This window comes from Oncorhynchus kisutch, linkage group LG4 (assembly GCF_002021735.2).
Source record: "Oncorhynchus kisutch isolate 150728-3 linkage group LG4, Okis_V2, whole genome shotgun sequence".
Taxonomy (NCBI): domain Eukaryota; kingdom Metazoa; phylum Chordata; class Actinopteri; order Salmoniformes; family Salmonidae; genus Oncorhynchus; species Oncorhynchus kisutch.
Genome location: NC_034177.2, coordinates 30727866 through 30744489, shown reverse-complemented (window position 1 = coordinate 30744489; position 16624 = coordinate 30727866). Strand labels below are relative to the sequence as shown.

The following is a 16624-nucleotide window of genomic DNA, read 5'->3' as shown; positions in this document are numbered from 1 at the left end:
ATGTATAATTTCTTGAGGTTTGTTTTCAAGAAATTATAAAGCAGTTTGACAACCTTGTTTTGTAAACTTTTAAATATCAAACTCTACTCTTTCTTCCATGAGCAATCATGTATAGAAAGTTTTGTTTAAATGAAAATGGAGGTTGTCAAAAAGCGCTTGAAGTCAAATGGATTTACCCGATATCCAGACCTAGACGCTTAGTGGTTTTCTTCAAGGGATTGATTTGCTGTATATTTATCATCTCTTCGGGTTGCGCAGGAAGTCAGCAAAGTCCTAGGTGTGAAGACAGTTCTGATTGCTCAAAATGATGCTTACAAAGGCTCTCTGACAGGTATGTATATCCAGAGTGTGAAGCACATACAGGCAATAGATTCCCTGAAGCTGTAAATGAGTTGGAAGTTTTACTTCAGCATCTTATTTAAAAATCTGAGTAATAAAACATCTATTTTCGTGTGGTGTTAACAGCAACTTGCATGTCTTTCCACAGAGGAATTGACTCCACTTATACTGGCAACCCAGAAGCAGGTCAACTTCACCCATATTTGTGCTGGAGCTTCTGCATTTGGGAAAGTAAGGTTATAAGACCCTTTATATACAGTTGAAGTCGGAAGTTTACATACACTTAGGTTGGAGTCATTAAAACTTGTTTTTCAACCACTCCACAAATTTCTTAACAAACTATAATTTTGGCAAGTCGGTTTGGAAATCTACTTTGTGCATGACACAAGTCATTTTTTTCAACAATTGTTTACAGACAGATTATTTAACTTACAATTCACTATTTACAATAGTGGGTCAGAAGTTTACATACACTGAGTTGACTGTGCCTTTAAACAGCTTGGAAAATTCCAGAAAATGATGTCATGGCTTTAGAAGCTTCTGATAGGCTAGTTGACATCATTTAAGTAAATTGGAGGTGTACCTGTGGATTTCAAGGCCTACCTTCAAACTCAGTGCCTCTTTGCTTGACATCATGGGAAAATCAAAAGAAATCAGCCAAGACCTCAGAAAATACATTCTAGACCTCCACAAGTCTGGTTCATCCTTGGGTTCATCCTTGGGAGCAATTTCCAAATGCCTGAAGGTACCACGTTCATCTGTACAAACAATAGTATACAAGTATAAACACCATGGGACCACGCAGCTGTCATACTGCTCAGGAAGGAGACGCGTTCTGTCTCCTAGAGATGAACGTACTTTGGTGCGAAAACTGGGGGGGGGGGGAAGAACACCATCCTAACCATCCTAAGAAGCTGAAGAACACCATCCTAACCTTGAAGCACAGGGTTGGCAGCATGATGTTGTGGGGGGTCAAGGTATTGGAGTGGCCATCACAAAGCCCTGACCTCAATCTTATACAACATTGGTGAGCAGAACTGAAAAAGCATGTGCGAGCAAGGAGGCCTACAAACGTGACTCAGTTACACCAGCTCTGTCAGGAGGAATGGGCCAAAGTTCACCCAACTTATTGTGGGAAGCTTATGGAAGGCTACCCAAAACGTTTGACCCGAGTTAAACAATTTAAAGGCAATGCTACCAAATACTAATTTATTGTGTGTGAACGTCTGAGCCACTGGGAATGTGATGAAGGAAATAAACACTGAAGTTAATCATTCTCTCTACTATTATTCTGACATTTTCACATTCTTAAAATAGTGGTGATCCTAACTGCCCTAAGACAGGGAATTTTTTACAAAGATTAAATGTCAGGAATTTTGAATAACTGAGTTGAAATATATTTGGCTAAGGTGTATGTAAACTTCTGACTTCAACTGTACGTACCTTCAGGTCATTTGTCACTTCTTAGGAAAGCGATCTGCCTGCGGATGATTTTATTTATTTCGTAGGATGGATTTGGTTTCATAAGCCTAGTGTAAAAAAATATAGCTGTTATGAGTGTGCTGTATTTTTTTATTCATGCCATGGTTTCTGGAACTTATTTGTAGAGCATCTTTGGCTGATCGTTACAGATTGCCTTATATCCCTGCTTATTTACCAACCTGTCTTTTCTAGAATCCCCCCCCCCCTGAGTGTCTGCCAAGTTGGATGTTGCTCCTATTTCAGACATTATTGAGATCAAATCCCCTGACACCTGTGTCAGAACCATCTATGCCAGTAACTAGCTTTTTGTGAATGTGTTATGAGAAGATACATTTGAACTAAAGCATATAGCTATTGTTTTTTCCCCAAACCAACCTACAGTGCCTTGCAAAAGTATTCATCCCCCTTGGCGTTTTTCCAATTTTTTTGCATTAAAACCTGTAATTTAAATGTATTTTTATTTGGATTTCATGAAATGGATATACACAAAGTAGTCCAAATTGGTGAAGTGACATGAAAAAAAAAAACTTGTTTCAAAAAATTATATCAAATGGAAAGTGGTGTGTGCATATGTATTCACCCCCTTTGCTACGAAGCACCTAAATAAGATCTAGTGCAACCAATTGCCTTCAGATGTCACATAATTAGATTGCACACAGGTGGACTTTTTAAGTGTCACATGATCTCAGAATATTTACACCTGTTCTGAAAGGCCCCAGAGTCTGCAACACCACTGAGCAAGGGGCACCACCAAGCAAGCGGCACCATGAAAACCAAGGAGCTCTCCAAACAGGTCAGAGACAAAAAAATAAGTTGTGGGTTGGGTTCTAAAAAAAATATCTGAAACTTTGAACATTCCATGGAGCACCATTAAGAATTTGGCACCTCAACAAACCTGCCAAGAGAGGGCTGCCCACCAAAACTCACAGACCAGGCAAGGTGGGCATTAACTAGAGAGGTTACAAAGAGACCAAAGATATCCATGAAGGAGCTGCAAAGCTCCACAGCGAGATTGGAGTATCTGTACTTAGGACCACTTTAAGCCGTACACTCCACAGAGCTGGGCTTTTCGGAAGAGTGGCCAGAAACAAGCCATTACTTAAGGAAAGAATAAGCGAACACGTTTGGTGTTTGCCAAAAGGCTTGTGGGAGACTCCCCAAACATATGGAAGAAGGTACTCTGGTCAGATGAGACTAAAATGTAGCTTTTTGGCCTTCAAAGAAAACACGATGTCTGGTGCAAACCCAACACTTCTCATCACCCCGAGAATACCATCCCCACAGTGAAGCATGGTGGTGGCAGCATGCTGTGGGAATTTTTCTCATCGGCAGGGACTGGGAAACCTGTCAGAATAGTTATGCACGATAATTTTTTGTGTTTTTTTGTGTTTTTTTTTTCTTGTTTGTTTCACCCCCAAAAATATTTTGCATCTTCAAAGTGGCATGTTATGTAAATCAAATGATCCAACCCCCCCAAAAAATCTATTTTATTTCCAAGTTGTAAGGCAACAAAATAGGAAAAATGCCAAGGGGAGTGAATACTTTCGCAAGCCACTGTATACTACTAAGATATCCTTCAGAATTATTGAGCACATTATAATTCACCAATGCATTTTAGAGTGCTTAAGAAATTTTTTGATACTCAAAATGGATTTTGTTTGATATTGTCTTTGGAAGTCAATTGAATTTGTTACTGCCTTTGGGACTGCTCTTATGAATTTGAAAAGTAACTCATGTACTGTACCATAGGGAACTGGTTTGCTTTTAGATATAGCGCCAATTCAGTCTTTTGGCAATACCAGCAATGACTAGATCCCAAAAGCCTAATTTCTCAATTGCACTTATGGGCTTTGAATTAATCAAAATGACATTGTCCACTTAAACCGTTGCTGTTTAATTGTCATGTCCAAATAGGTCATATTGAAAACTCATGGTGAACCTTGAGCCCAGAAGATGTTTCCCAAATTAGATTCTGTGAAATTAATTCTCTACTTTTATTTCCCATTTGTCATCAGAAGAGTTGCATGAGGTTTAGAATTAGATAACAAAACATCACTGTTTGTCTCATTCCCAGGAAATGCTCTCAGCACTGTCAAGTGTAATGACAATGTTAAGGTTTTCACTGTCAGAGGGACATCCTTTGAGCCCACTGAGGTGGATGGAGGCAGTGCTACATCAGAGGAAGGTAGCTATAGTACTAACCATGCACTGATACACACATGAAAAGCATACATACAAAAGCCATTGTTCTTGTTTATCATTCTAAAATAATTATTTAATTTCCTGACTGGATAACTTATTTTGTCAGGGTATAGTTAGTTTTATTTAATATGATCCCCATGAGTTGTTTATTTCAGTTGCTGCGTCTGCTTCCGCTGGGATGTCTGAGTGGCTGGAAGCAACCTTGACCAAGAGTGACTGTCCAGAGCTGACCAGTGCTAAGGTTGTGGTGTCCGGAGGTAGAAGTCCCCTTCAGCTCATCATACTATTTGCCTTACACATCAATTTATTTGTCATGTTCATGTAAACGTTTAAATAAATCATCGTCCTTTTAGGAAGGGGACTGAAGAATGGAGAGAACTTCAAGCTGCTCTATGACCTTGCTGACAAAATTAATGCTGCAGGTAAGTGGCTAATTTAGAATGAGTCTTTCAATGACAACAAATGTTACTTTCTATATTTGAATAACTGATCAATTATTTGTGAAAAAATTGGATTGCATTTTTTTTGTCCATTAGGTTTGAATTGATTTCCCCCACAGTTGGTGCTTCCAGAGCTGCTGTGGATGCTGGATATGTCCCCAATGACATGCAGGTTGGACAGACTGGCAAGATCGTGGCCCCCGTAAGTGACAAACTCTGGATCATTTTACACTCATCCTGTTCTTTGATAGGCAATGTTGTGCTCACAATGGTGTCATCTGTAATAATATTGCACAATTTTTCAAGATACCGGTAAACTTTTTGTGGGTCTACACTTACAATTTTTTTCTGAAAAATGTGAATATATGTTTTCTGAGGAGTTTACCCATCAATTATTGTGCAAGTTGCCCCCAGCTTGACAAAGACCTGCTAGACAATTCCTGGAATTCAGTTTTCTAAAGATGGGAATTTAACCTTTTTAAAAGGGCAAAGGGATCCATCATCCGGTTCAACTGGGATATCCTAGCTGTGATTATCCACACATTAGATCCCATGAAATGTAGTTAATGGCACATATAGGCTCCTAAATGATTTAGCTGATCCATTAAAGAGCAGTGCACAGTGCAGTGGGTGTCTGCTCAGACCCCCAGATCAGGTCATTCTTCCCAAATTGTATTTTGCTAATGTTTTGACAAGATTGTCATGTAGGCTTAATGTATTAAATACAATTTTATTTTTATCCTGTTCATATTTGTCAGTCAGTTGTTCATTGTCTTCATACACACCTCTTAAAGGATTCATATAAATATTAGAAGGTAATTTGTTATCGCTATCATCAGGCATTGTTAGGACAGAACCATGCGTGTCTTATCAGTGTTACGGTCTGGTCTGTCTGACACCTTTTTTTATTTTACAAATGTCCCCTTATTCCCTATGAGTGACATAGCCCAAAGCTGTGTTCCTTTTTGTTATGTGAGGTAACAAGCAATTTATATTTGACATAAACAACAGTTTAATTCATTATTATATTGAACCCCTTTTGACAATAGTGTGTTATTTATTTTATTTATTTATTTATTTGCAAGGTTAAAATAGTGGTTATGTCCAGTATTGAACTGCTCCAGTTATACTGAACAAAAATATAAACGCAACATGTAAAGTGTTGGTCCCACTTTTAATGAGCTGAAATAAAATGTCTTCATTTTGTGCACAGATTTGTTCACATCCCTGTTAGTGAGCATTTATTGTTTGCCAAGGTAATCCATCCACCTGACAGGTTTGGCATATCAAGAAGCTGATTAAACAGCATGGTCATTACACAGGTGCACCTTGTGCCAGGGACAAGAGGCCACTCTAAAATGTGCAATTTTGTCACACCACACAATGCCATAGATGTCTCAAGGTATGAGGGATCGTGCAATTGGCATTCTGACTGCAGGAATGTCAACCAAGCTGCCTCCAACATTGTTTTAGAAGATTTGCCAGTATGTCCAACTGGCCTCACAACTGCAGATCATGTGTAAACATGCCAGCCCAGGACCTCCACATCCGGATTCACCTGCAGGATCATCTGAGACCAGCCACCTGGACAGTTGATGAAATTGAGGACTATTTCGGTCTGTAATAAAGCCCTTTGTGGGGAAAAACCCATTCTGATTGGCAGGTCTTGGCTTCCCAGTGGGTGGGCCCCTACCAGCCACTGCCCATTCATGTGAAATCCATAGATTAGGGCCTAATGAATGTATTTAAATTGACTGATTTCCTTTCATGAACTGTAACTCTGATTTTGTTTATTTTTGTTCAGTATAGTTTTGCTGAAATGTTTACATTTTGAAAGAATCTCACGGCACGGAATTAGTTGACATTCACTCTTTCTGTCAGCATGTATGTCACAGTTAAGCTTTTGCAATTATGTAACCTAAGATGTGGGGTGTCATGCCGTAGCAACGTTTCAGGGGAGTACCACATTCGGGGAACAGCTTGGCAACGGAGCAGCCAGGTTGTCATGTTGGAGTAGATAAAAAATATATATATATATACACACACACACACACACACAGTGGGGCAAAAAAGTATTTAGTTAACCACCAATTGTGCAAGTTCTCCCACTTAAAAAGATGAGAGGCCTGTAATTTTCATCATAGGTACACTTCAACTATGACAGACAAAATGAAAAATAAAATAAGTGGAAAATAAGTATTTGGTCAATAACAAGTTTCTCCATACTTTGTTATATACCCTTTGTTGGCAATGACAGAGGTCAAACATTTTCTGTATGTCTTCACAAGGTTTTCACACACTGTTGCTGGTATTTTGGCCCATTCCTCCATGCAGATCACCGCTAGAGCAGTGATGTTTTGACCCCCATGCTTCACAGTAGGTATGGTGTTCTTTGGATGCAACTCTGCATTCTTTGTCCTCCAAACACGACAAGTTTTATTTTGGTTTCATCTGACCATATGATATTCTCCCAATCTTCTTCTCGATCATCCAAATGCTCTCTAGCAAACTTCAGACGGGCCTGGACATGTACTGGCTTAAGCAGGGGGACACGTCTGGCACTGCAGGATTTGAGTCTCTGGCTGCGTAGTGTGTTACTGATGGTAGGCTTTGTTACTTTGGTCCCAGCTCTCTGCAGGTCATTCACTAGGTCCCCCCGTGTGGTTCTGGGATTTTTGCTCACCGTTCTTGTGATCATTTTGACCCCACGGGGTGAGATCTTGCGTGGAGCCCCAGATCGAGGGAGATTATCAGTGGTCTTGTATGTCTTCCATTTCCTAATAATTGCTCCCACAGTTGATTTCTTCAAACCAAGCTGCTTACCTATTGCAGATTCAGTCTTCCCAGCCTGGTGCAGGTCTACAATTTTGTTTCTGGTGTCCTTTGACAGCTCTTTGGTCTTGGCCATAGTGGAGTTTGGAGTGTGACTGTTTGAGGTTGTGGACAGGTGTCTTTTATACTGATAACAAGTTCAAACAGGTGCCATTAATACAGGTAACGAGTGGAGGACAGAGGAGCCTCTTCTTTAAGAGGCTCCTCTGTCCTCCACTCGTTACCTGTATTAATGGCACCTGTTTGAACTTGTTATCAGGTCTGTGAGAGCCAGAAATCTTGCTTGTTTGTAGGTGACCAAATACTTATTTTCCACCATAATTTGCAAATAAATTCATTAAAAATCCTACAATGTGATTTTCCTGATTTTATTTATTATTATTTTTATTTTTATTTTTTTTTCCCTCATTTTGTCTGTCATAGTTGAAGTGTACCTATGATGAAAATTAAAGGCCTCTCTCATCTTGTTAAGTGGGAGAACTTGCACAATTGGTGGCTGACTAAATACTTTTTTGCCCCACTGTGTGTGTGTGTGTGTGTGTGTGTGTGTGTGTGTATATATATATATATATATATATATATATATTTATTAATTATATTAAAAATTGGTTAACAATAGCATCACCACACTTGAATGACTAGCTAGCGATGCAGTCATGCTGCATGTAGGGAGTTGTTTTGACACCCGAGGGAAAGCTAGCAACACAACAGTAGGTGTGCCTGCCTGGTCTTCTTATTGAAAACCGCAAAGCTGCTCAAAGAGAAGAACTCTGAAGAGACTCTCCAAATAGGCTAGACATGCATGTACTCTGATATTTCCATACAGTGATATTTAAGAACTAAAGCTGTCGTTTTCCCTCTGCTACAGTAGGACCGTGCTCTTGCTGGACAGTACCTCTCATTGTGAAATATTGGTCCTCACTTTTAGTCGTTAGTACACTTGTGTTCATAAATTTATGCTCTGCTCCTCCGAGACTACTCCAATAACATTAAATAGCACTGAAATATTAATATGGCAGTGCATTACGCTGAAAGCCTCTGTTTTTCCCAGAGGTGGAGGGTCATACACTCTGCTTCACCACCCCCAGCATTCTCTCTGAGATAACAGGGTCAGCACTAGAACCACTCCATCCTCTAATATGGAAACCCAGGGCTGCGTTGTGTACGGAAAAAAACAATGCAACGTTCAATTAAACAAACGGTGTTGTTCTGAAAGACTAATTGAAAAACTGGTTGTGTTGTGGGTTAAAGGCACCGCTGCCCTTTTAAATACGTCACTCATTGCTTCAAGCCTCACCGACCAAACTTACCTCAGTCTGTTCAAGAATATTTTGGAGAAACGTGTTCAGTACCAGCCGTTACACAACGGAGCAAATGTTCAATCGAACTGAACTCACCCCAGGACTGCACTGCAATCAGCTGCATCAGACTTAGGGTGCCATGCCAATGAGGGCCTCTGGTATCATGGTCAGCTCTTGATGACTTTTTCTGGAGATAGATTGAAAATACATTTCCTCCTGTAAATATGGTCTTACCTGTGTTCAGCAGTCTGAAACAACTGACACTACATAGATGTTTATGTGCACCAAGCTCTTCTGTTATTATATTGATAAAGCTTGTTTGTCCTTGTTGTCTCTGCAGGAGTTGTACATCTCTGTTGGCATCTCTGGAGCTATTCAACATCTGTCTGGGATGAAGTTACCATTCTTGCTTGATTTTTTTCCTCCAGAATCTTCTGTTAGGTATACACAAGTATAAGAAAAAAGAGCATGTTGCGATATTTTGAACTATGTTTTATTCTGCAGACTATTGTTGCCATTAACAAGGACCCAGAGGCTCCCATCTTCCAGGTGGTTGACTAGGGTCTGGTGGCTGATCTCTTTAAGGTGAGATAGCATGCTGATTAACGAACACCCTTGCCATGACTGAAACAAACCCAACACTGCACCAGCCTCCTGCACAGCGCTGAATACCTGATCAGCAAGAGAGGCATTTCAATAACCAAGACATGACAAAAGTGACAGTCAAATTCTATTCAACGTTTCCCCAATACATTTTGCAAGACACATTATTATCCCTCCTAATGGAAATGTGCATCTGTTGAATTATTGAGGTGCTGAATTAATCAGGTGAATTGTGGCCAGAGCCTGCTGCACTGTTAAGATGCAACGACGGCTCTCCTTCAAACCATAAAAAGAAATCGATAGTTAACTTAAGTGGCTGGGTGGTTCTCAGGTTTTATTTTCTCTTCCCTAGTGTCAGTACTTTACATGCTTAGCTGCCCTCTACTGTCTGGCTGGCACATATGGCCAATGTGCCAGAGGGATGACAAACTCTTGGACAAGAGGGCCTTTGCTTTCGGTGAAAGAGAAGGAGCTTTTATTTTTTCTTGTGTATGTGTCCTGTTGTTCATCTTTTATTTACTGTGGGGGTGTGTGAGAGGCCCAGGTGTTCTGGGTAAACTCTGTAAAAGTGACTGGTAATAGCTCGTGGCAGCAGAGTTGTGACCTGCTGGTTATCATCTTACATGTGATCACTCCTCGGATAACCGATTAAAATGTATGGGCTTTCTCCTCTTCCTTCAATTGAAAACTGATCCCCGGGACACACTCTACTCGGGTGCTACTGATATAGTTTGTCAGGTACCCTCGCTCATGCCGCTCATGCCCCTCATGCCCAGTTACTCTCACATTTTAATTGGTTTATCAATTAATTGATGTCACCTCAAAACCATGAGACTAAACACTGACAGTTATAGCAAAGCTCAACCCTCCATTTCCATGTCGCAAGCATACACCATGTTCATTGTGTCAACCTGGCTAGATTTGCCTGGTTAGGGAGGTGTAACCATCTTAAACTCTGTTTTTCTCTCACTAGGCTGTGCCTGAGATGACTGCAGCATTGAACAAGTAATCCAGCGTTCAGCTAAGCAGCCATCCCACCACTCTTACCTGGGTACTAAGACTGTAACCACGGATACAACTCTCCTACAACCTCTGCCTTAAATGGTTTCTGGAGCTACTATTTTGGGGACCCTAATAATGTTATCATCATTGTACCTAAATGGCAACAGAATAACACTCTCAGTTTACAAACTGTCTGTTTTTATGTACGTAGGTAGGAAAATGCCACAAATAATGTTCTGCTTATGTTCTTGCGTAGGTGATCTTTTTATCCCTATTAATGCATCTTTTGTATTTAACGTAGCATCACAAAGGTCATCTTCGGGAAGTCTAAACCTGCCTCCTCACTTATTAACTTTTTTTTTATATACCAAAAGCTCTTGGTATAATGATGAAACTGACTGTAAATGACTGTTCTTTTACCATGTTTGCCTTTGAATTGCTTTTACTCTGCAATGAATTCCCTTCATGATCAACTTACAAAATGCCTGTTGACATTAAAGTGCACAGGGTTAGTTTGCCATATCGAAGGTTTATCCTATAATATGTTTTCTGCTGATAACACTTTGCACAACTTCAATTACAAAACCCTCCAGATTTGGTAGCTGAAATGTTCCTCAAGTGTTCTGGTGTCTGGCTTATGATTTCACTGAGCTTTTTTTGTCATAATTTGAATACAAACATTAGCATTGATAATATAGAAAGACTAAGGTAAGAAATAAACTAGGAACACAAGTCAACACATTTGAACAGATTAAATGTACACAGCAGCAGTCCGAACAGAGAGGACTGTACTTAATGTTGGGATCTGGAGACATCAGGCTGACTTTTGAACTATGTTTGTTAAATGTCTAAGGGTGATCGGTCTAGCGTCTCCATTCCCTAATCAAGTATTTTAGACAAACCACCCAGTTCCACACCCAACCAGCCCCATCCCTAAATGATATCTAATGTACAGTGCTTTCAAAAAGTATTCATACCACTTGACTTATTCCACATTGTGTTACATCCTGAATTTAAAATGGATTAAATATACTTTTTTTTCTTTCACCCATTTTACACACATGGCCAGAAACAAATAACTTCTGAAACTCGTCAGAACAAGAATAGACTGAGTTTCAGAAGAAAGGTCATTGTTTATGGCCTTTTGGAGCCTGTAATCGAACCCACAAATGCTGATGCTCCAGATACTCAACTAGTCTAAAGAAGGCCAGTTTTTCTGTCAAGTTGGTTGTTGATCATTGCTAGACATCCATTTTCAAGTCTTGCCATAGATCTTCAAGCCGATTTAAGTCAAAACTGTAACTAGGCCGCTCAGGAACATTCAATGTTGTCTTGGTAAGCAACTCCAGTGTATATTTGGCTTTGTTTTAGGTTGTTGTCCCGCTGAAAAGTCAATTTGTCTCCCAATGTCTGATTGGAAAGCAGACTGAACCAGGTTTTCGTCTAGGATTTTGCCTGTGCTTAGTTCTTTTCTGTTCATATTTATCCTAAACTCCCTCATCCTTGCCAATGACAGCATACTCATAACATGTTGCAGCCACCACCATGCTTGAAAATATGAATGATGGTACACGACGACGATGATGATATATTTGTCCCAAACATAATGCTTTGAGTTCAGGACATGAAGTTAATTTCTTTGCCACATTTTTTGCAGTTTTACTTTAGTGCCTTAACAGAATGCTTGTTTTTTTTTAGAGTATTCTGTACATGCTTTCTTTTAACTCTGTCATTTAGATTAGTATTGTGGAGTAACTACAATGTTGTTAATTCATCCTCAGTTTTCTATCACAGCCATTAAACTCTAACTGTTTTAAAGTCACTATTGGTATCATTTATAGGGATATTCAATGTCTTTTTTCTTTTCTTTTTTTTTAACCAATAAGTGCCCTTCTGTACGAGGCATTGAAAAACCTCCCTGGTCTTTGTGGTTGAATCCATTTTAAATTTACTGCGGGACCTTACAATTATCTGTATCTGGGGTACAGAGATGAGGTAGTCATTCAAAAATCATGTTAAACACCTATAATTGCACACAGTGAGTCCATGCAACTTATTAAGCACATTTTTACTCCTGAATTTATTTAAGCTTGCCATAACAAAGGGGTTGAAAACTTATTGACTCAAGAAATGTTAGCTTTTCATTTGTCATTCATTTGTAAAAATGTCTAAAAACAGAATTCCACTCTGACATTATGGGGTATTGTGTGTAGGCCAATGACGCAACAAAATGTGAAAAAAGTCCAGGGGTGTAAATACTTTCCGAAGGCACTGTAAAAGCATCAGAGCCAGTCCCATTTCTGCAGAGCCCTGCTGTCTCCTAGCTGGAGCTAATGCTCCATTGCTGGTTTCTTTTGGTGACTTGTTCATACACTCATTTATTGTGTCAATTCCTGATAATGTCCATTGCGTGTTCACTAAACTGCCTTATTGTACTCCATGGAAGATGTGCACTGCTGGCGGAGCTGCCATTCACAGTTCCAGGGTGCTTTTGGCGATGAGGAGGATGGCTGTATGCCAGTTGAGGAGGCCTCTGAGTGCATGTCTTTAGTGTTATTGAGTTTCAGGAGGGTCTTTGAGGAGTGTGTCAGTGATGTCTGAGAGTTACAGTACCCCTGTAGCCCTTTCCTATGTCTCAGGCAGACGGTTGACGGGGGCATCTGCCTGAGACAGCCTGTACTTCTCCTCCATGAAGGGCTCACTGGCCTGCAGATGGATGAGGGGCTTGGTGTGGAAGCCTCCCCGGCTCTCCTGGTTCCTCTTGTTGTAGATGTTGAGCCTGTGCTCCAGCTCAGGGCTGGTCTTGGTGGAGCCAGCAGGGCTGGGCAGTTTGAGGTTGACAGGGTCCAGGCCCTTCTGGCCCAGACAGGAGTCCTCAGACAGCGAGGAGAGCAACTCCTGCACCATGGCGCTGGGGTGTCCTCTGGCGCCAGGCTGTGTGCCCAGGGCCAGGGGGCTGCAGTAGGGTGGGGGGTAACAGCGCTGGCCGCTGTAGGAGTCTGTGGAGGTTGAAGCCTCACGGACCGTGGAGCTGCAGTCGGTGGTGGAGCCAAGGGTGTGGCTGCTGATGCTGTGCTGGTGGGCACTGAAGCTGGAGTGGGACATGGTAGCATTGGAGGCCTCGCTCACAGAGCCGCCTGTAGGCTGCAGGCGGCTGGACGCTGCGTCTGCACTCACCAGAGACGAGGGCTGCTGGCTGGGATTGTTGGGAAGATGGATGTCTATGGCTGTGGTGATGACACGAGCTGGATCTGGGATTCCAATATCTACAAGAAAACATTTTGGACTCATCACAATACTGCTGACTGACTGAAATAAAGGACAGAAACAAATGTGTCAGAGTGGGAAGTATTGTTTATTCTTACCACTGCTTGCCTCACTGTAGTACTGGCTGATGTAGTTGTTCATGTCGTCTTGAACAACATGATCTGAAAGAAATAAGAAACTAAATACATGTGCACTCTTTCTCTAAAACAATCAAATGAGTTGGATGTTTGGTACCCATATCTATTCCTGTGTTTGTTGTGTAAAGGTTTCCCAGCATGCATCAGTCAGATATGTCTGACCAGAATGATGAACTGTAACGGCACCAAACATAAAAGCATGCTGCTGTAGTTCAGTGATGAGCTGCAGATTTTTTGTGTCCTACCCATTGTAGGTGATAGCAGTGGTTGTGAATGATTTAGACACATAGAATTAGGTTAGACTACGGTAGAATTAAGCAATAAGGCCCGAGAAGGTGCAGTATATATCTAACATACCACGGCTAAGGGCTGTTCTTATGTACGACTCAACGCGGAGTGGGTAGCCATGGTATATTGGCCATATACCACACCCCCCCGTGCCTTATTGCTTAACTATACCATGACTTTCAGCCAATCAGCATCCATGACCCAAACTACCTGGTTTATAATGCTCATTATACCTGAATTACCAGAGAAGAGGTGCGCAGTGGTAAGGTGGAGGGTAGCAGGGCCTGTGACTGGCTTGCCTGACCTGTCACAGTTTACCTCCCTCTAAGTACCATCCCTGTTCCCTCCAGATAGTTATGGGTTATATTTGCTTCTTCTTCAAATATTTATTTTAAGACTGTCCCAAGAGGAAAGTCAATGCTTGGCCTAAAATGCAGCGGCAGAGACAATCACTCTGTGATTAATAACACATGAGCACTTAAAATACTGTAGTCTGACACACCGCCTCTCTGTGAAACCTCAGATATATAGCAGAGAGAGAAGCATGGTGATTTAGATCTTTACTTAAGGAATGGGCTCTGTAGTTTGAGCTCTGAGAATACAGTACTGACAGTGCTTTGTCCCTCTACCTCCTGTAACTTATGATCTGTCACCCTTTGAAAGGTGTATGGCTCCTTGGAGTGTTTTAAATAAGTATGTTTTGACAATAGTTCAGTACCCCCATGCCATCATGCCAGTCACCCTGCCCTCTGTCTCCTGATACATGGAAATCAAACAGTAGGTTTACAGTATCAGATAGATGTTCTCCTCATTATATCTAAGGCCGGGATTCAATCCGATCGCAGGTTATAGGCATTTCAGCTTTTAAAGGCAATGTTCCCACATTCGTGGAGTTTCCAGTCATGCTGCATATGTACCCAGGACATTTCCTTTAAAAGAAACAATGCCTTTAGCCTGCGATCTGATTGAATTCCAGATTAAGTTCGATGCCATAGTCTTCATACAAAAGTGGCTCATCATATTAAACCAATCTCTTGGTGTATTGTTTACAGGTATATTTACACAGAGGATATTGTCCAAACAGCACTACTCATTCAAAACAGCACTCCAATAGCACTTAGGTCTCAGACTCAGAGGTCCCACACTGCTAGGCCTCTATCAGCCTGTTGTTCTAGTGTAATTTCCAAGTCTTTTCCTGTAGTCTTTTCCTGTGCTAGCAAAACAGGACTGTTTCGCTAGCACAGACTGGAATATGTTCTGGGATTCTTCCGACGGCATTGAGGATTACACCACATCAGTCACTGGCTTCATCAATAAGTGCATCGATGACACTGTCCCAACAGTGACTGTACGTACATACCCCAACCAGAAGCCATGGATTACAGGCAACATCCACACTGATCTAAAGGCTAGAGCTGCCACTTTCAAGGAGCGGGACTCTAACCCAGAAGCTTATAAGAAATCCAACATTGCCCTCCGAGGAACCATCAAACAGGCAAAGCGTCAATACAGGACTAAGATCGAATTGTACTGCAACGGCTCCGACGCTCGTCGGATGTGGCAGGGCTTGCAAACTTGCTGGCTTCGAGGCAAGTAACACTGAAACATGCATGAGAGCATCAGCTGTTCCGGACGACTGTGGGATCACACTCCGTAGCCGATGTGAGTAAGACCTTTAAACAGGTCAACATTCACAAGGCCGCAGGGCCAGACGGTTTACCAGGATGTGTACTCCGAGCATGTGCTGACCAACTGGCAAGTGTCTTCACTGACATTTTATAAACCTCTCCCTGTCTGAGTCTGTAATACCAACATGTTTCAAGCAGACTACAATAGTTCCTGTGCCCAAGAACACTAAGGTAACCTGCCTAAATGACTACCGACCCGTAGCACTCACATCTGTAGCCATGAAGTGCTTTGAAAGGCTGGTCATGGCCCACATCAACACAATTTTCCCAGAAACCCTAGACCCACTCCAATTTGCATACCGCCCCAACAGATACACATATGATGCAATCTCTATTGCACTCCACGCTGCCCTTTACCACCTGGAAAAACGGAACACCTATGTGAGAATGCTATTCATTGGCTACAGCTTAGCATTCAACACCATAGTGCCCTCAAATCTCATCACTAAGCTAAGGACCCTGGGACTGAACACCTCCCTCTGCAACTGGATCCTGGACTTCCTGACGGGCCACCCTCAGGTGGTAAGGGTAGGTAACAACACATCCACCACACTGATCCTCAACACAAGGGCCCCTCAGGGGTGCATGCTCAGTCCCCTCCTGTACTCCCTATTCACTCATGATTGCATGGCCAGGCAAGACTCCAACACCATCATTAAGTTTGCTGAAGACACAACAGTGGTAGGCCTGATCACCGTCAACAATGAGACAGTCTATAGCGAGGAGGTCAGAGACCTGGCTGTGTAGTGCCAGGACAGCAACCTCTCCGTCATCAAGTCAGGAAATTATTGTGGACAGGAAAGGAGGACAGAGCACGCCCCCATTCTCATCGACTAGGCTGTTGTGGAGATGAGAGCTCCTTGGTGTCCACATCACCAACAAACTCTCATGGTCCAAGTACACCAAGACAGTTATGAAGAGGGCACGACAAAACCTATTGCCCCTCAGGAGACTGAAAAGATTTGGCACGGGTACTCAGATCCTCTAAAAGTTCTACAGCTGCACCATCAAGAGCATCCTGACTGGTTGCATCACTGCCTGGT

At 41.8% G+C, this 16624-nt stretch overlaps 2 protein-coding genes across 2 annotated transcripts in view; one reads left to right on the top strand and one right to left on the bottom strand.

Moving 5' to 3' along the window:
* Window positions 1–308: 308 nt before the first annotated feature.
* Window positions 309–9094, top strand: LOC109888845 (electron transfer flavoprotein subunit alpha, mitochondrial-like; the record flags this gene model as incomplete). Its single annotated transcript, XM_031821396.1, has 7 exons — window positions 309–331; window positions 488–570; window positions 3896–4006; window positions 4179–4280; window positions 4377–4445; window positions 4583–4665; window positions 8937–9094. Coding segments are annotated over 7 exons (588 nt in total), but the record flags the coding sequence as incomplete, so codon positions are not given.
* A 2962-nt stretch (window positions 9095–12056) lies between these two features.
* The window catches only part of LOC109888661 (transmembrane protein 266), a 67664-nt gene continuing 63096 nt past the window's right edge, over window positions 12057–16624 (bottom strand). Inside the window, exons 10-11 of the mRNA XM_020479824.2 lie at window positions 13567–13629; window positions 12057–13467 (exon numbers count right to left, since the gene is read on the bottom strand). Of these exons, the coding sequence (XP_020335413.1) occupies window positions 12830–13467; window positions 13567–13629 (701 nt within the window). The 3' untranslated portion in view covers window positions 12057–12829. The remainder of the gene's footprint in view (window positions 13468–13566; window positions 13630–16624) is intronic.